Genomic DNA, 19,032 nt, shown 5'->3' on the forward strand with positions numbered 1-19,032 from the left:
GGAATTATTGAATCTCTATGCAATATTGAAAGAAATCGCTCCTTCTTACTAACGGAATAACAAAACCTATATATATATATATAGGGGAGTTTTTGGGAGAGTATTGGGAGCGTCCATGTAAGATTTTTATTTTACAAAATTAAATGATGATGTCATTTTTAAATATAAAATAAAAGTACAAAATTTTCGGAAAAGTATTAAATTTTTCGGAAATACGGAGCATATATATATATATATATATATATATATATATATATATATATAGGGTGAGGTTCCTGTGAGAACCCTCTTACGGTGAGAACTCTCTTATCGTGAGAATCTCTTTTGTGCATATTTTTTGAATTATATGTGCATATTATTTGAACTATTTGTGCGTATTTTTTGAACTAAATATGCAACACTTTTTTTCGAATTGTATACTAATTTTTTATTTTCTAAAAACATAAAATAATCTGGACATTCTGGTCAAAATTATCAATACAATATACACAGTTTATATAGTTAAAATATTATGCACATTTAGTTCCAAAAACATGCATATTCAGTTTCAAAAATATGCACATAAAAAATATTCGTGCAATGCCTCCATATTATGGATGCAAACATGTAGGTGAAATCATCAATTCACTATGGTAAAAAGTGAGATCAACAAGCAGCATAAAACTCATCCCATGGCCACTTAAATCGAATAATACTACAATACGCATATTATATTCAAATCTAATTTCGAAGAACAAAAAACCCCAATTTTTACCCATACTAAATTGGAATAAAGTAATTAGGTAAATATAAGAAGTATGATACTCTGTACTTCTCTGATACAATCGCAATCTCTGACCATGAATTAATTAGTTCCACTACTTTGATACGAAGTATGTAGTAGTACCGTAGTACTGTACATGCAACTTTTACAATGTTTTTGCGAATATCCGCCAAAACGAGTTGGATTTTTACTCGATCTTCCAATGATGGAAGCTGATCATTTACGAGTGACTTAAAACAAAAACACTTCGACGTATTGTATTATGGAGGCAGGAAATCAAGGTTATAATGGTATTGAAGTAGAGGGGAAGGAAATAAAACGATTAGTACAGATTGTGATATATTATTTGGAGGGTCAAGATTCATCCAAATCAATGGTGAAGATGAAGGTTCTCACCATAAGAAAAAATCTCGCCGTAAGGTGGTTCTCATGTGAACCTATATATATATATATATATATATATATATATATATATTAGACTAAAATTATTATTACTTTTCGTATTATCGAAACAAAAAGTGAATTAAAATATTTTTCATTTTTTTAAGTAAATTAGGATTCCCCTCATAAAAAAGGAAAAAAATTGAAGTTTTTTTTTTTTTTTGAAAGATAAGAAAAACTACCGAAAAAAAAATTTAAGAAAAAAAGTGAATTAGGATAAAGTTGTATTGCCAAAATAAAAGGATAAAGGATAAATATTTATTCTCCCTCAAAAACGAAAAGAAAGATTCAATGAACCAGTAACCACCTAAGCTTCCTAGTTTCCTCCTTCTACACAACTTCGTTCTCCCTCTTATATAATGGCGTAATTCCCCAATTTCGCCCTCTTTCTGGAGAGAGATTGGCGTCTAACACACGATTTCTGAAATTTTCAGCGAACCCCAAATTTCTTCCTTCATTTTGTATCGTCAAATCTCAGGTACCCAACTGCTCCTTTCTTTGTTGAATTTCTCTCTTATCCTAAGTTTCTTGATCAAGTAATTTTTTAGGCTTCTCAATCTTTCTTGATGGTATCATAGATTAGTAAGGTGTTAATTTTGGTTCTTTATGGTACAACTTTAACCTGATAAGATCATGTTTTGATTTTGAATTTCCAATTCAATTAAACCTAATCATGGTTTTTCAGTTGATTTTTTTTGTCAATGATTGATTTCGTTAATCAAATTGCTATTTACTCCGTCTGTTATAAACTTCGAATTTGAATATCATTAGGTCGTTTAATTGCCATTTAATTATGGGTTTTCATTGTTTTTAGTTGCAGGGAATTATTCTGTAATTTGCCATTTATATTTTGGGGATAAGAAGGTTGTGGGAATATCTTATTGATTTATGTCTGTGACATTACCCAACCTCTCTTGGTGGTTGTGGAGTGGCAAAAAAAAAGATGCTAAATTACAGAAAGGGTCTTCTCTAAATTCATCACCTGAACTGAATGTGGTGGAACTGGATTTGTTGAAATTTCCTGGGATAAGTGGGGCTGGGGGTAACTTAGCTTCGAACTCGAGGAGGGTTAGGAGAAAATGGAGTCAAGATGATGGAAAGATTGATAAGGAGCATGATGTTGTCCTTGTCCCTTCAGATGGAGGGTATTCATCTGATTCTGATTCGGATGCCTCAGATTGGTCAATCGGTTGGTCGGAGCCGCATGCCTCTGGGTTCTTGAGTGAGGATGAGATTGATGGGGGATTTGGTGTTCTTGTCCGGTGCTATGGGCGTGGCTCTGGAGCGAAACAAGACTATAGAAAAAACAATTCTGATAACAATGTCAATGTACCAGAGCTTTACTCTGCTGGTAAGTTCAAGCAGCTTTTTGTTTGTTGTCTCATTTCGTTTTTAGGAAGTGTAAACAGAATTAGTTGTTAGATTTCAATTGGATTGCTTATTTTATCCTTTTTTGTTATAAATCATGGTTTTTCTTGTATGGAATCTTGTTGTAGTTAAGCTTGAGCCGTTGCTGAACTTTAAGTTATAATATCTTGTTTGACCTAATGTATAGTATTATCTTTACTGTTGCTTGTTTAGATCATGCTGTGAGATTCTCAAGTCCATTAATCACCACCTAAATTGATTTGAATACAAATGGTAGTTACTGTATGAGACAATAACCCTTCCGAAATTGAAGAAACCTTTGATTTTCTGGTTGAAAAGAGAATTTTGGTCATATATTTATATTTGTGCTTTTGATAAAATGAAAGTGAGGTTCCTTGGTTTATGTTTGACCTCAATGACTGCATTGCTGTTTTTCCTTTCCTCTCTAGACTTAGGTTTTGATTACCTAGTTGCCAAAAAAGCTGGAAATCATGGTTAGTCATTCATCCACTTCCAGAAAACGATTAGTAATGGGTTGGAATATACTGGGTCGCTGAACTATGGAGCTTATTGAGTTTTTTATGGTAGACCCTCACCCGAGGAAGGACGGGGGAGTGAAGTTGTTGGGATGGGAATCGAAGGGATCAGTGTAAGTTGATGTGGAAGAATATAGTTTGGGTCTGATAGAATGGAGTATTGGAGTGTAACAACGGATAGCAAAGAGTGAAGGATAAGTGACACAATTAGTCTAAACTCTAAACATTTATGGAAGCAGCATCTTAATTCGCTTGATATTGCACCAATTAATGGTGCTTCCTGATTAGTAGATTGGCTGCAAAAATTGATGGAGCTAGTCTCAACTTGTATATAGTGGCATGCTCTGATGCATGGAAACTCTGGTGATTTTTTGATTGGATTTGAATTCTTTTCTAAAAATAAAGTGCAAGTCTCTCCCTTCACAAAATCTTTAAGTCCCATAATAATTGTTTCTTCCTAATATTCTTTAATAAACACAAATCAACTCCAATACCTTGGCTTCGATACTTGTGTATTATTGCTGTTAACAGACAATAACTAACATTCTACTAATTGCTATTAGTCCTGCCAAAAAGGCCAAGCACTGAGTTGAAATATTGAATATGTATTGTTCCCCAAATCTTTTCTCAGTTCTCACCATCAGTTTCACTTTGTGGTATTGTTTATTACTTAGGGTATTGTCCATTATATTGTATGTAAATGCTGTGTACATCTTTCATTTTTGCTTTAGTAGGAACATATTGAGGTGATTGTTTGGGTTGAATATGCCTATGGGTTAGAGATTTTAAGATGTGAGGCATATTTGCAACTTTTGTTTCTGATCTTGTTCTGTTATTCTTTTGCCATTTACAGATAGCAAAAAGTCCATGGAGCGGTGGCTTTCCTCTCTACAGGGCAACTGAACTTTCGAGATTGCTACCTGCTGTGCTCTTTCTGCTCTGCTGTTTTGTTTGTGAATTACGTCAACCTTCTTTTTTTTAAAAAAAACCAAGGCAGTATTCATATAAGCTGATGCATTTCAACTTCTTTAAAACTGTTCTGCAAACTTTGATGGGATTGGCAGTAAGTTGAAATACTCCAGCCTATACGGCAAACCCTGTCTTTATCTTTCTCATTAATTCTGTAGATCTGTTAATATGATATTGAAGGTTCCAAAAAAACAAAAAAAAACAAAAAAAAGTTTGGCTCAAAATCAAAAAGAAATTCTTGGTGAAAGGGTGTGAGGAAGCAGTGCACTCATGCCCTCAATCCCTGTTAATGTGAATTCTTTGTAAATTCTTTGCTTTGATCATTGTAAATAAATCCGGATATTGTGAATAACTTGATTCTTCAGCTGTAAATACTTTTAAATTTATTAATAATATCAAGAACTCTGTTCGTTTTGTTGTATACTTTTTTTTTGGCAGCGTGTTTGTTCTCTTTAACGTAGCTCTTTACTTCTCTTGTCTCACGTTTACTGGACAGTTCCTTAGCCGAGCCCAAAATCATTTTGGGACTATTTCTTTTTGTTGTTTGTTTAATTATCTTTCTGCACTTATGTTTCACAGTGTTGTGAAAAAGAAAGTACTTGTATTATTTTCCTGGACAAGAAGTACAAGTACTAAAGCAACAACGAAAACTAAAGAAACACGAACAAACATCAAAATTAAGGTTTACTTGCTTTTCATGGTTTGTAATCTTTCAACTATACTAGTAAGGGAGAACACTTGTAATCGAAGTTATGGTCAAGGTTTTGACTCTATGCCTGTTAAACTTCCTCGTACGAATATTCCTAAGGTGTGAACTTAATTGAATTGAACTAATCGAACTGAATGCTCTTGAACTGAAGTGAAAAATAAGGCCTGAGACTGAAATTAACCCAAAAAGGAGGGGGCCTAACTCTAAATAAGAATACAGAATACTTTTGGATAAAAAAAAGAAATGGTTGGATGAAACACAAGCTGAGTTGGCAGCACCAAAGGAAAAATGAAGCTAATCTGTTAATCAGACATACTCTCCACCACTACCAACAGTTAGTTGGTTGGTTGATTGTTTTTGAGTGCTGACCTTGAAACGAAGTTATGGCGGCAACTTGTGCTTGTACTTGTGTACCTGCAGCTACAGCAGTCATTTCTACAAACCCATCATCCAAAATCACCACTAATTTAACTCTACCACCTTATTGTAACAATTACAACAACAATAAGAAACCCTCGATTCGAAGCAATCCAACAAGGTTGTTGTTTACAAAATTGAAAGCAGCTGGTTTAACTGATATTGAACCTGACCTTAATGAAGACCCTCGTGACCGTTGGGCTACTAATGGAGTTGCTCCTGTTTGTCTCTCTTACCCTCTCCTCTCTCTTCCGTTTTTTACTTCTCTTTTATACTTGTATATCATGATTCTTGCTGTTGATTACACGGATAAGACTAAACATATGTGGGTTTATTCTTACTTTAACAGAATGTGTTGCTTGAATTTGACTATTACTATTACTGCTGTCTGTAGGAAGATTTTGTATATGGAAAATATGATGAACATCACACATTTTATGAATCTTCCGAGAAAGGTAGGCATAAAACTTGCTTCATTATTACCACTTGTAACTTGATTTTGCTGCTTATTTTTTTAATGAAATTTTCTACTTTTACTTATTTTCAGGCATTGTATAGATTGTTTAGTATCATGGATGTCAGTTTTCCTATGAAATATAGAAAAACTAAAAGTTGTTCGGCGCTTGTCATTTTTTGTTGTTACATAAGTATGATCTTGGTGCTCTTGCCAATTTGTACAAGAGATTGCACTTCAGAACTGACTTTCTGGGAAAATTTTAAGGATAATATTTTCCTGAAAACGAAATAATTGGAACTTGGTGTACAAATTGTAAGAGGATGAATTAACTTCTGCACGTTTCTGGGTCAGAATTGCATGCTTCTGAACTGCTCAAGTGAAATGCCATACATTGCGCCTGCTTTAATTCGAGTCAATAAGATGATATACATAATACATACTCCTGCTGGTAATTTGTTTCAGGATCATTTTGGGGCGCAGTGGCTGAAGAATATAATTCCATGGACCCACCTACTGGTTTCCAAGGTTTGATTTTGATCTTGGTGCTCAAATCCTTGATTAATTTAGCCATAAATTTTGTCAAAATGTGTAGGAATTGACAAAAACTGCCTACAGTTTGAGTTAATATTGTTTCTTAATGAACGGGCAGGGCTCATTTCGTGGCTGTTCCTTCCAGCAGTTGCTGCTGGGATGTATTTCAATGTTCCGGTAATATCTAAACTGCATGTGTGCGATGAAAAATCAATTCCTACAGATAGATGCATGTATAGTTTGGGGTTTAAACTTTAATGTTTTTGTTTGGTGTTCAAAACTTGTAGGGGGATTATCTGTTCATTGGAGCAGGTCTATTTGTAATCATATTTTGCATAATTGAGATGGATAAACCAGACCAACCTCATAACTTTGAGCCCCAAATATACAATATGGAGAGAGGAGCTCGTGATAAGTTGATCGCTGATTATAATACTATGGACATTTGGGACTTTAACGAAAAATACGGAGATCTCTGGGATTTCACTTTGAAGAATGATGATTTATTAAAGAGATAGTTACCAAGAAATGGCCTTGGTTTGGGTTCTGCCAAACCGGCATAGATAAAGCAGGTATTTTTGTCTGATTTCTGCGGTTTAGATGTTTTACCTTGTCCAATGATTCAACTCAGGTCACACCACATAAGTTGAGTTCATGGCTTTCTTTTTAAAATTGAGCTAGGAGTGGAGGCTTCTGAGAACAAGTCACGGCCCGTGACTTGTTTGTTGTTTCCAAAACAAATAGTGCTCTCCAATTGCGTCATTGTAAAATAACATACAGATATTTTCAAGTTGAATTATTGAAATCACTGCTAGTACAGTTTTTATAAGATCTTAATAAAATGAAATTGGGTCAGTTCGTATGTGTTTTTGAGAATATATGTGCCATGAGCGATAGGCTAATAGCTCTAATATAGTACTCTATTCAATTAGTCTGTTGGGAGTTTCTGCATAAACAACCACAGTATGAGAAAAGAAAACTCACAAGTGATGATGCGCTACGATCTTTATATGTGTTACTGCATTCTGCAGAATAGTATTTGATATTGCTATGTGATCTGATTTACCTATTTAAGTTCCTAATATAATGAAGTCCTTTTTTAACCTCAGTCACAACTGAAGATGGTAGAGAAGCTCCTGGGAACATTGAATTGAAGCAAATGCTAATTGATTGGGGAAGGGTGGCCTCATTTTCTCAGCAGCAGGCAAAAGACATCTTGATTCTGATGTAAAGTTGACACTATGTTATTAATGCATGTTGTTGATTGTTCATTATGTTCATATATAGCTAGAATTTACAAGCATACAGCAGTTTATTTAGCATCTTTTTTTGTTGTAGTTATCTTACCTATCAACAACGCATTACAAATGCAAACATTTGTGGCTGTGTATAGTTTGTTTGCTTACTTTGAGGTGCAATGGCATCCTGGCAAAGTCCTGCTGTTTAACTATTTAGGGTTTTTGTACAAGCGGACTGATTTTCACTTTTCAGATCACCATATCAGTCATCAATGTAATGACACAATCCTACTTTCTCCTCAAGTACTCCCCCTATCTAAATTGGGAGGATTCTTCAGAACTCAGACAAATGTTTGAATATACTAAAACCTTCACAGCTTGTTTGATGCTAGTACCGAACAAAAAGTACTTTTATTTATTTACAACTTTACAAGCCAGACTCAATATTACGTAAAAAAAACATCCACTGATTACAGAGTATAATATCCAGTACTACTAGTCAGCAGTTTCAGATTCTGCATGACAGTTTTACAAACAAGTTCTGGAAAACGTTAATAGAACTGAGCATGAACTAACAGAACTTACTGCAAAAACTAGTCCAGTCTTCTTTACTCTCTTAACTGATGCTTTCAGCATCAGAAGTAGCTAGCGAACCGTCAACATCAACTTTCCTCTGCCATAATACTATCTACCCTCTTGTTTCCTTTTTTTTTTTTGGTATTTATAGACATTGTACTTAGTACTTACTAATATCATCCTGATTATGTAATTCTGTATTGTGATATGTAGTTTACTACAGAGCATAGTATATTTGACTAATAGGTATTTATCATATGGAACTATAAAACACATTCAGTCTCCCATCATAGTATAAAGAAAGTCATCATACCTCAACTAGGTTTCAGCAGGTTATGAAGTTGGTAACCGTGGAAGAGTTGGCTAGTTATGCATGTGGGGATGCATGAGCTTCTCCTCATCAGTAAGGGCATGGCGGAAGTGGCAGCGATGACCGTAAGGGCAGCTATCACCAGAAAGGACCATGCGACAGACCTCAGTCTTGTAGCGAGGGTGGCGGATGACAGGACGAAGCTCGTCTATGCCGTGAGCAAATTGACAATGATCTCCATAAGGGCAGGTCTTAGTCTCTTGCCATTTATTGCATAGCTCAGTTTTAAACATTCCTTGATTGTAAACTTCAAGCTCTATTGGTCCTTCTTTCTTGCTGCCTCCTCGAACATACACCTTTTGCTGTCACGCATTATATAATTCAACCAATATCAATAACCAAGCAAACTATCCGACTATAATGTAGGAATTAGAATTCGACATCCTTTGGATGGTATGCCGTGTCCCAACAGTTAGTTACCATAAAAAGGCAAGCTTTTTACTGCCTCCTACTGATCTGAAGTCCAGATTCGGGAATAAAAGGAGGTACGAGAAAGTAATTGCGTTAATAAGGAAGATGAAGTTTCTAGGCTAAATGGACAGCCTAAAATCAACCAGCTACTCAATGATGCCAAGCCAAAGTCAGATGCAGAACTTATATTCAGTGAGAATTTCAGAAATACAACTTCCAGAATTTATAAATTATGTATGCTTTGATTTGCTGATATCCCAATAAGGCAATAACAACAGAATACTACGTACTACAGCTTTCGGGAAAGGCTTAGCACTTAACTGAAGAAGAGCTTCAGCGAGCTAATTAATCACTAGACTTAGTACTATGTTCTTTCTGACCACTATTCACCAAAATTACTTCAGAGGAATCCTGCAACTAATAGAAAATGATAAAGTGGTGCTTTAATTCATTATGCCAGGCCAATTACTTTGCAAGTATATTCACTAATTATGATCAGCACAAGAGGTGTCTAAATAATCTGATGCTATTCTCATTTCAATGAACTTTGTTTCTAAACAAATGCAGTTTACTGAAAACAGCTAATGCACCCTTACATGCTATCACCATGAATGGCTATTTTAGATGTAAATTGAAATTCTATATTCAATTACTCAAGACTCCTATCGTCTGATTTCAAAAGCACAAACTTTTGTGCATCTTAGCTTACTTCTACCTAAAGCTGTAATTAGCATATCGACTGAAAGCCAGTTAATTCAAAGAAAATGACTGGTTAACTGAATGTATTTACTTCATATTCACATTCAGAACTGCATGTCTAATAGTCCATCAGTAACACCAAAATCAACAACCACTTACCTGATCTTCTGCTCCATGCAATTTAGAATACCAATGTACTGATAAACACCACAAGTAAATCAAATAATCATTGTCTGTTCTGTGCTAATTATTCTATCTGTACAGACTAATATAAGCCTGAACATATAATACATGAGCCTAAACATCTAACGCATGTTTTCCTTTGTACTAATTTAAGCTTAGTCTAACAAAAGCTATTCTTTTGTACTTAACCAAATCTCAATTTTAACACTAACTGGCGGTCTCTTGCAACAAGGCCAACAATAACAAAAAATTTAACTTGATCACACAGCAACACCACCACAGCAGCAATTAGAAGAACACATTAACTCTTTTTTTGGGTGACAAATTGCAGCATTGTACTCCGTAACTTGTTAACTTCACAATTAATAAAGTTAACTGCCTAACATTGAAGTTGATTGTTTTTTCTTTTGACAGGATATTGGAATTAGGTTAACACATGTAAACATCGCCATGCTAATTTGGTCATGTAACCACCATAACAACAACCAGTCACTGTAAATTCAACTGAACATTATTCATGCACCAAACAACCAGTGAATACTATCAAACAATTAAGCATGAGCAATTCTCATCCAACGTTGCACAAAAAATATAATTAAACCTAAATTCATGACTTCCTTAAGAAATTGTATAGTAGAATCGAAATTAGAGTCATACCGGCCCAGACACAGGGTTTGGAGATCCGATCCGAGTCACAGACTGAGTTGGAGCAGAAACTTTCCGAGTAGGAGCAGCAGCAATTTGACTTATCTTCAAGAATCCATTAGACCTAACTGAGATACTCTTCGGCAGAGAGACTCGATCATTCTCCTCCTTGTGATCCTCCACTAGATTCTTCTCAATCACGCTACTCTGATTCTGATTCTTACTGTAGAATCCTTCATCCCAATCTTCACATTCTCTCTCCTTCTCGAAGCCGCAGCCGTCGACGCCAACGCTGAACTTCTCAGCAGCCGCGGAGAGAGACGACGAGCCGTATTGCTCCGGATAATCAGAAAACGGTACCGCCTGGTATTGGCTCTGGAGTGTGGCTTGGATGAGAAGGTTGACCTGGTTGCTCAGCTCCACGTTTGCGAGTCGGAGGTTAGTGTTCTCTTGCCGGAGAGTTTCTGCTTCTTTGAACGTCTTGCGGAGCTGAGCTAGACAGAGAGATTGGCGACTGAGAAGCTCCTTGTGATCCGACATTAAACGAGAGAGATGTTTAGCTGCTGTGGTGGCAAAGCTGGCTGCGTTTATTGTGGATTGTCCTTCGGAAGTGCATGGAGAAGCTTTGAAAGTTGTCGGAGAGGTGGCGGAGTGAAAAAATATGGAGGAGTACGGCGGCGGAGAGAAGATATCTGCAGCTGATGACATTTGATTCATCATCATTGTAGAGGCGGGTGTATCTTGCTGCATTTTCCGAGTTTTTGCTGCAAAATTCCAAAAAACAGAGCAAAAAACTTCGCTGATGAATTCCTAGGGTTTTCCACAATGCAGAAGATTAAATCGAAAAAATAGATCATAAATTCTAAACTTCGCAGTGAAAACATGATGATTAGAAACTAATTATTCGAATTTAGCGAGAAAATTACAACATTGCGATTTGCGAGATAGTAGGAGATTCAAAAGTCGACTTCGCAAAACCTTTTAAATTGCGATCAAAATCAGCAAAATAGATTATATTCTCAGATATAATTCGTTTTCGAAGATTGATCAAACTAAAAAAAGTCGTTCGGCAAAAATTAACTCACTCATAATAGCAAAATACTTGAAATTTCAACAAAAAATGATGAAAATTAACAATTAGGATGACTTACAGGTTAAATTCTTGATAATCTAGTTCGAAATTAAGGTGAGGAGTAAAGATAAGCTTCTCTTTTCTCCTGATAGAGGCAAATTATGGAGAGAGAAAGGAGGATGAAGAGAGAGAAAATGCAGATGGATGAGAGAGATAAGGAAATGAGCGGGAAGAATCTGAATTTTATTGGCTGTTATAGTGTTATAACGTAAGTCAAAGAGTCAACGTTTGCGGATTAACGTCTATGGTGAATTAGTAAAGCGTAACTGAATTTTCTTGATTTTCCCGCGTTCCCCCTTCTTACTTGAGAAGTCCGGAGGAATCCTCTCGATGCTCGAGTTTTCAGGAGGTGGGGCGAAGATTTTACCTCAATGACTTTCACAATTATAAACTACCGTAGTTTGTTTACATATTTCAGATATTGCGATATTAGCTTTGTAAACAAGATAAACTAGTTGGTATGTCGTTATTTGGCAATTCAATATGTTTGAAAGTGTGGTTCAATTCAAAATTTTCTTTTTGTTCATTAAACCACTTATACTTATTTCACATACAGAGAATAGAGGTAGGATGCCTACTAGAGCTGTCAAAAATCGACCCGACCCGAAAACCGAACCGAACCCGACCCGAAAATACTGGGTCCTGAACAAGATTTTGTGACCCGTGACCCGATTTTATCCGAACCCGAGCAACCCAAAAAGAAATGGGTCAAAACCCGACCGAACCCGTTTTGGACCCGACCGATTGAAAATCATTATATTTATAGTAATAAATGAGATTATGAGAAAATTTAAGCATAATAGACACGTTGTTTTTACTATTGGTGTGTGTAATATGATTTTAATTTGAATTATACGCCATTTTATAGTTAAATTTGACTAAATATAAACTTTCGTAGGAAAATTTGTTAATTTGTGTCAATATTTTGTATATTTATCACCTAAATTAATGAAAATATAATGCGCGTTTTAAAATCTCTCAACCCGTTGGGTCGACCCGAACCCGAAAGTTCTGGGTCTTGAACAAGCATTTGTAAACTCGAACCCGAAAGTGACCGACCCGATTCAACCCGAACCCGAAAGTAATTTTTTACAACCCGATCCGACCGACCCGTTTGACAGGTCTAATGCCTACCATTGAGTAATTTGGAGTTCATAACACAATTTTCATTGCCGGACATCCAATATAGCTCTAGTAGTTAGGTGTTTAGAAATCGATCGGGGGCAGAAAAATGGACCAGACCTATCTTGGATACGATCGGAGATAACCGATCCAGTCCCCCATCGAAAAATATTATTCTCGACTGTCCAAAGCCCTTTAAAACTAGTTTGGACCAAAAAAAAATACTCCCTCCGTATTTTTTTAAGAGATACTCTTGGCCGAACACGGGTTTTAAGAAGAATAATTGAATGAAATAAAATAATAAAACAAGTGGGGTTGGATAGATATTTTAATAATTAAATATGTGGGGACCATGTCATTTTAGTGGGTGGAGGGTGCGGTAGGTTTATGAAAATATTTGTTTAATAGGATGGTGGGTGATAGGGTATATTAGATGTATTATTTAATTAGATGGTGGGGTTGATAAGTTACTAAAAATGGCAAGTGTATCTCTTAAATAAATACGGTCGGAAAAGACAAGTGTATCTCTTAAAAAAATACGGAGGGAGTATGAAAATAAACCAGTTAAGTTAATTTCCTCTTTTAATATGTTAGATACATTATATTGAGATATTTTACTTTAACTTCCGAAAAGGTCGTTAATCAATTACTTAGTTTTTATATTTATTTATTTTTATTAATAATTCTACAACCAATCAACCATAAACCAGCTTGGTCTTGTCCAAGCAAACCGGTCCAGTCTCAACGTCCATATCAAAATTCTGGTCTTCGTCGATCATGTTCAGGCTTGGACCGGTGAAATAGTGAACATTAAGGCTCTGTTTTGTTCGACTTATTTTGAGACTTATTTCAGACTAAATAAGTTCAGTTAGGTTCAGATATGTTCTGATAATATAAGTTGAACAAAAATAAGTTTTTTTTCAAACATTTCACACACAAATAAGTTTATTTCAGACAAAATAAGTTTATTTCAAACAAAATAAGTTTATTTCAAACAAAATAAGTTAAGTTCAGATAATATAAGTTCAGTCAAAATAAATTCAATAGAACGAAGCTTAGGAATAGTAGCACCTTCACGACCCCTTTAACAATTAGGTTTACGCGCACATTTTCTGTAATTTATCGCGACTGTATACTACAATTAGTAATGGCTTGTTTATGAAGGAATGAGAATGTAATCTTGATTAGGTTTTTTGAATTTCAAAGTTATTAAATAGACAATGACAAATGATCTACGTGAAAGAGATATTTTTAATATGTTTTTTGAGGGATGTTTAAATGGCTTGTGTATCCAAAGATCACAAGTATTACAAAAATCGGAATTGTTCGGCAAAAATGTATATTGATTTCACTTATGGTGGTTTGGTTTGATGTAAAACGTTTTTATGAAAAACGATTTTTTCCTTTTCGATCATTTTACTTTATTTGGATTGGAAAGGGATGTAAACCATTTTTTCATTACTCTTACAAAGATGGAAATACTTTTTACATCTAAAAGGAAGGAAAATTACTTTTCCACTTTTTTCCCTTACCTCCTTCCTTATTTTTCCATCAATCTTGTCTCATATTCTCCTATTTTTTCTTTTCCTGTTTTTTTTTTTAGGTGTTAATACCCGGTTCACCTTAGGGCTAATCCGGATTCGGGGTAAGTTCTTGGTGGATAGGTTACAGTTTCCTCCCAATTGTTATTGCGGGGGATCGAACACAAGGTCCTCCCTGTAAAGTTCAGCCCCAATCACCACTGAACCAACAAATAATTGGTTCTTTTCCTGTTATTTTTCTTATAAATAATCAAACAAAGGAAAACTAATTTGGAATTGTGTTTTCCTCGGGAAATATTTTTTGTGAACACTCATTTTTCACTGAAAACGTTTTACGCCAAACTAAACGAAGCCTTAATTGTGGTCTTTCTGAATTTCATTATCTTTTTAGTTGTTATAGTCAATGGTTGTTAATAGCTTTATTTTTCTTTTTCATCCCTTTCTCTTACAAGGAAACTCTCAATTATTGGTATTTCACCAATTCAATAAGCTTTATAGGAGCAAAATTATTTTATTTTCAATAGGAACTTAATAAAAAAAATTAATGAAATAAAATAAAATCAAGTTTTTACTTATACAAGACGGTTTTATGTATAAGATATCAACTTCTTAGCAAATAGTTATATTTCTCAATCAAATAGTTACATGTTTTAGTTATAGTTTCTAGTCAAATAGTTATCTTTTTTAATGTTGTTATCAGCAGTCTTACGCATATGGATGTCTCATAAGAGACATACTCATCGTTTATAAGAAAACCTTCCATGTAATGTAAGGTATGCGTTGGTGAATCGAGGTAGGGTAGAGTAGACTGATGATCCTGTAGTCATTTAGCTTATAGAAGACTTTTGGTTCAGTTGTAATGATGTAAATACTGTCAATTTGGTATTAATAAGTTTGCACTTAATTACCAAAAAAAAGTAGGAAAATACAGGAGTTGAAAGGTTCACAATCTGGCTTTGGGCTACCACATTTGGTACCAAAAGTCTAGAATATATTTGAAACTTGAAATAGTATGGTGTTGGTAAATTGAAATTATGTACATACAAAAGAAATGGGAAGTCGACAAGTTCAATCAGTAGGTCTTAGTGACCGTTGCTGTATCAGATTCATAGCCTTGTACCTTAGCATACTGGCTTTTGTTTCTCTTATGCAAATCAGTTCTAGCCTTACGTGGTGCAAGTTGAGTCTTTTTACCATCCCTGTAATAAGAAATCACACGAGTCAGTCCCCTAAAATTCTAACACTACTGTCAAAAGTTCTGTGAAATTTGATTCAGGAAAAAAAAAAGCAGAACATCAAAAATGATTTTATCGAGCTTTCATATTTGTACTTATTTGGACTCATGAGTCATGACTGAAAGTAAGGAAGGAATACGTTTGTTCACTTACATTCGACTGTTGTTTTTCTCTTTTGACAGTCTAGTTGAACTTTCCCCACCTTCAACTTCTATACCATGTAATTCTGCAACATTGTCTGAATATTCACTTGTTGTGAAATTCCCTGAATTTCCACTGTCAAGAAAGTCGCTGCCACATCTTTCAGCACTGAGTCGTGAACAAGAAAATGTAGCTGAACGCGAGTATCTAAACAGATGTGATGAATTTTCTACATTTCTCGATAGTTGATGAGTAACATTATCAAGTGGATTCACTTCCTTGATGAAATTAGCATGCTTATTGGTGGAAATCAATGAAGCATCAGTTATATCCTGAAATGCAGATGCAAAAATGAGCATTTAAAATGAGCAAAAGCCAAATATTTTGCATCAGTTATTACCTGTGTTGTTTCAATAAGGCACTTTTCTAAGTTATTCATGGATGTCTTATCAGTATCTGAGGTCATAGGATCATTGTCTTCAACCAAAGCACGGGTTAGGTCAGGATCACCTATGAGAAAGTCTTCAATATTGCGGAATGTTATATCAACATCTGGCATATTGAAGTCATCAATGCATCCGAGTTCTTGACACATTCCAATATCTTGCAAATTTTGCATCCAGAACTGCAGTATCACTTTTAGAAACTCTTGGAGAATGCATGCAAACCAAAATTCTGCGAAAGCTATCAGAATTTACAAACCTGATTTATATTATTGTCTATTGGACTTTTATTGTACTGCCAAAAGGAGTCTCCTACATATGAAGATGAAGAAGAAGAAGAAGTAGGCAGATGACTTGAGTTGTCTAAGCTCTGAAGCTCATTAGTGAGACAATTGAGTTCCTTCCATTGTTGCTTGAGTCTTTCATTTACTGAAGTAGTGTGCATGGAGGAGGGTGTAACATATTCTCCGTTATTATGCAATGATTTTGTCTGATTATCTCCTTGAGTAAGCTGAAGATTTTTCAACTCAAGAATCTGATTTATGATTAAGCCATTGTTTTGCATGCGTTGATGATTGCTGAGTTTCTGCATAATAAATGATCTGATATAAGTGTTGATTCAATTCAGTAAAATTTATGTTTGTTTCATAATGAAAAATGTCCACTTTTAACCCGAGTTTTGGATGGTCTGAACCTTCTGCAGTACTACATCTAGATTACAGTAAAGGACTCCACAATACTAAAAACTTAAAAAGTTCACTCAATCATATGTACATTAGGAAATATGGATTCTGACAAACCTGAGAATTACTACTGCCGAAAACCCAGAAGTTAACAATGCTTAGTGACAGAATGACAGAAGACGGAATGACAAAGTCTTGGTTGTGAAATAGGAGCACGAGGGCATAGTAGCATATGAGAAGGTCTCACACTAACTTAATGTAAGAAAAAAGTTGAGAACAAGACATTAGCAGAATAAGCTGAAAAATCAGGTTACCTTATGTTGTTGGGTGCAGAAACCTGTTGCAGTATCTGAAGTAATGAAAGAAGTTGCTGTGGAAAACTGATGGAGGACATCAAAGCCAGATAAAGCTGCAAACTGGTTAGCTGAAGGACATCCAGTAAAGCTACGAATGATCAAGTTGTTATGGTGTGGAAAACTCTTGTCACAATCTTGACATAATAACATGAAATGGTCCAAGCATCGAACATAAACAGGTTTTTGTTTGCAAGAATCACAGAGAAGGGTTCTTGAGTGACGAGCAAAGAGAGCATTAGCTGAATGCACTTTCGTGTCACAGGAGAGGCAGAGTAGCGCTGCATCTGCTTCGCAGTATACAACAGCCCATGCTGCTCCACAGAATTCACATGTTTTCTCCATTTTTCATTCATTGGCTGCACAACCACTAATCTGTATAAGGAAGCCAACATTTGAACCTTTGTATCTCCAACAACTTCTAACTTTCAAGGTAATATTAACTTCTAACTTTCAACTTAAATTAATATTAGACATGTGTTATGTTTTATAATGCATATTTAATTTTTAAACACCCCTAATTCCGCCCATCCGGCCAAACCCATTATCGATTTTTAGACACTAATCAAATCAGAATAAACTCATAGAAATGACATCCTCTAAGATAGAATTGAGGTCGGTCAAGCGTACGTTGCAAAGGCGGGAATGAAATCAAGACTTGAAACTCAGCTTCCAGACTTCCAATGCACATGGACTTATTTGTTGTTTCTTACTAGAGTGATCCAAACTAATATATATAGATTCATGCTCGAAAATAGAAAGCTTGGAGTTTACTTAATTAACATCCAATAGTGTAACGAAAACATAAGTTTGTGTAAAAGAAGAAAAGAAAAATCCAACCTGGGAATGAAGAAGAATCTAACAACTGCAAGAATGACTTGAATGTTGTACTTCTGCCATTGAAGGACGGTCAATAAGTCATCAGTCAAGTTGATTTTAAGGGTGTGTTTGTTTAGCCCACTTTTTATCTAAAATCTATCCCTTTTTTGCAACTTTTTTGCTGACGTGGTGAGGATTATGGGCAAAGCCCATTCTTGGAACAGAGTTTTGTGTGGGGCCCACTTCACGATATGGGATTATGGGAATTGTGAAAGCTTCTCATGTCATCCAAAAGTTAACAAACTACCTTACCCAATCACGTTTTTCCAATGTTGTCAGATTTAGTTTTTTTTTTTGGAAATTGATGGCGTACCTAATAAGCACAACTTAGCTAAGTTCTCTTCGCCTTATCCGGTCTGATAATGTCCGATTTTTCTAATCTTTAATCTGATTCTTCCAGATTTTAATACTCCCTCCGTCCCGGAATACTTGACCTGTTTTCCTTATCGGGTCGTCCCTTAATACTTGACCTGTTTCTAAAAATGGAAATATTCTAACAATATTATATTATTTCTCACTCCACCCCTATTAACCCACCTACCCCCTACTCCATACAAAAAATAATTAAAAATTCAACCTCAACCCCACCTCTTAACCCACCTCCCACTAACTACATTAAAATAATACCCCACTATCAACTACTACCTATTAAATTAAATAAGTCAATTCAAGTCCCTTAAACTCTGTGCCGGTCAAACCGGGTCGAGTATTTCGGGACGGAGGGAGTATATCTATACTAAATATTAACATGCGTTTTTAAAGAAGTTTATGGGCAATGTTTTTGTGAGTATTTTATTTCACCTGCTACCTCATGTTTAAACAATGAAGTATTTACCATTGAGATATGACACATTACATGCTATCAGTGTAAATACACAAATTCTTGTTTATAAGGGGTGTACAATAAATATTGTACACCGAACTAAAAGTTAACTCAAAATGCTTTAAAGTTAAGTTTATATAGGTAAAAGTTATCAATTTTTTTAGTGATAAATTTTTTCATTTTAGTAAAACTTATTTCTTCAAAATCACTAATAACTTATAAAATTAATCATTTAACCATTTCAAATGTTTTTCTATCAACTTTTTTTACTAATATAAAAGTTAATCAGAACTAGGTTAAAGTTACCAAAAAAAATGGGTAAAAGTTATCTTGGTGTACAATAAATTTATTTTACACCTTGTGCGCG

The 19,032-nt window shown here is 35.0% G+C and overlaps 4 protein-coding genes across 5 annotated transcripts; 2 read left to right on the top strand and 2 right to left on the bottom strand.

Annotated features, from left to right (window-relative positions):
- Positions 1-1,468: 1,468 nt before the first annotated feature.
- LOC110784855 (uncharacterized) lies at positions 1,469-4,498 on the top strand. Its single transcript, XM_021989298.2, has 3 exons — positions 1,469-1,682; positions 2,019-2,555; positions 3,962-4,498. Exons 2-3 carry the CDS (start codon positions 2,093-2,095, stop codon positions 4,009-4,011), a joined length of 513 nt encoding a protein of 170 aa, XP_021844990.1. The 5' UTR covers positions 1,469-1,682; positions 2,019-2,092; the 3' UTR covers positions 4,012-4,498.
- Positions 4,499-5,039: 541 nt separating this feature from the next.
- Positions 5,040-7,659, top strand: LOC110784854 (photosynthetic NDH subunit of subcomplex B 5, chloroplastic). The gene is made up of 6 exons (XM_021989297.2): positions 5,040-5,424; positions 5,598-5,658; positions 6,123-6,185; positions 6,310-6,368; positions 6,479-6,763; positions 7,301-7,659. The coding sequence occupies exons 1-5, from the start codon at positions 5,170-5,172 to the stop codon at positions 6,707-6,709; spliced, it is 669 nt and encodes a 222-aa protein (XP_021844989.2). The 5' UTR covers positions 5,040-5,169; the 3' UTR covers positions 6,710-6,763; positions 7,301-7,659.
- Positions 7,660-7,807: 148 nt separating this feature from the next.
- Positions 7,808-11,630, bottom strand: LOC110784849 (zinc finger CCCH domain-containing protein 15). The gene is made up of 3 exons (XM_021989294.2): positions 11,465-11,630; positions 10,326-11,077; positions 7,808-8,677 (listed from the first exon to the last, which is right to left on the bottom strand). Exons 2-3 carry the CDS (start codon positions 11,061-11,063, stop codon positions 8,369-8,371), a joined length of 1,047 nt encoding a protein of 348 aa, XP_021844986.1. The 5' UTR covers positions 11,064-11,077; positions 11,465-11,630; the 3' UTR covers positions 7,808-8,368.
- Positions 11,631-14,951: 3,321 nt separating this feature from the next.
- LOC110784853 (putative zinc finger protein At1g68190) lies at positions 14,952-17,962 on the bottom strand. Of its 2 annotated transcripts, none has more exons than XM_021989296.2 (6): positions 17,804-17,962; positions 16,925-17,322; positions 16,187-16,513; positions 15,885-16,109; positions 15,497-15,816; positions 14,952-15,307 (listed from the first exon to the last, which is right to left on the bottom strand). In XM_021989296.2, exons 2-6 carry the CDS (start codon positions 17,306-17,308, stop codon positions 15,181-15,183), a joined length of 1,383 nt encoding a protein of 460 aa, XP_021844988.2. In that variant the 5' UTR covers positions 17,309-17,322; positions 17,804-17,962; the 3' UTR covers positions 14,952-15,180. The 2 variants fall into 2 exon arrangements, with proteins under 2 accessions (XP_021844988.2, XP_056696537.1); XM_056840559.1 differs by having other exon boundaries at positions 16,925-17,338; positions 17,804-17,954.
- Between the last annotated feature and the right edge of the window lie 1,070 nt (positions 17,963-19,032).

Source organism: Spinacia oleracea, chromosome 3, assembly GCF_020520425.1.
Source record: "Spinacia oleracea cultivar Varoflay chromosome 3, BTI_SOV_V1, whole genome shotgun sequence".
Classification (NCBI taxonomy): domain Eukaryota; kingdom Viridiplantae; phylum Streptophyta; class Magnoliopsida; order Caryophyllales; family Amaranthaceae; genus Spinacia; species Spinacia oleracea.

Coding starts and splice junctions, on each gene's coding strand:
- LOC110784855 (XM_021989298.2), top strand. CDS start 2,093: ATGTCTGTGACATTACCCAACCTCTCTTGGTGGTTGTGGAGTGGCAAA. Junction 2,556..3,961: donor ACCAGAGCTTTACTCTGCTG/GTAAGTTCAAGC, acceptor TGCCATTTACAG/ATAGCAAAAAGTCCATGGAG.
- LOC110784854 (XM_021989297.2), top strand. CDS start 5,170: ATGGCGGCAACTTGTGCTTGTACTTGTGTACCTGCAGCTACAGCAGTC. Junction 6,186..6,309: donor CCCACCTACTGGTTTCCAAG/GTTTGATTTTGA, acceptor ATGAACGGGCAG/GGCTCATTTCGTGGCTGTTC. Junction 6,369..6,478: donor GGATGTATTTCAATGTTCCG/GTAATATCTAAA, acceptor CAAAACTTGTAG/GGGGATTATCTGTTCATTGG.
- LOC110784849 (XM_021989294.2), bottom strand. CDS start 11,063: ATGCAGCAAGATACACCCGCCTCTACAATGATGATGAATCAAATGTCA. Junction 8,678..10,325: donor CAAACCCTGTGTCTGGGCCG/GTATGACTCTAA, acceptor AATGCGTGACAG/CAAAAGGTGTATGTTCGAGG.
- LOC110784853 (XM_021989296.2), bottom strand. CDS start 17,308: ATGGAGAAAACATGTGAATTCTGTGGAGCAGCATGGGCTGTTGTATAC. Junction 16,514..16,924: donor TCTGCACCCAACAACATAAG/GTAACCTGATTT, acceptor TTTATTATGCAG/AAACTCAGCAATCATCAACG. Junction 15,308..15,496: donor GAGAAAAACAACAGTCGAAT/GTAAGTGAACAA, acceptor TTCTTATTACAG/GGATGGTAAAAAGACTCAAC.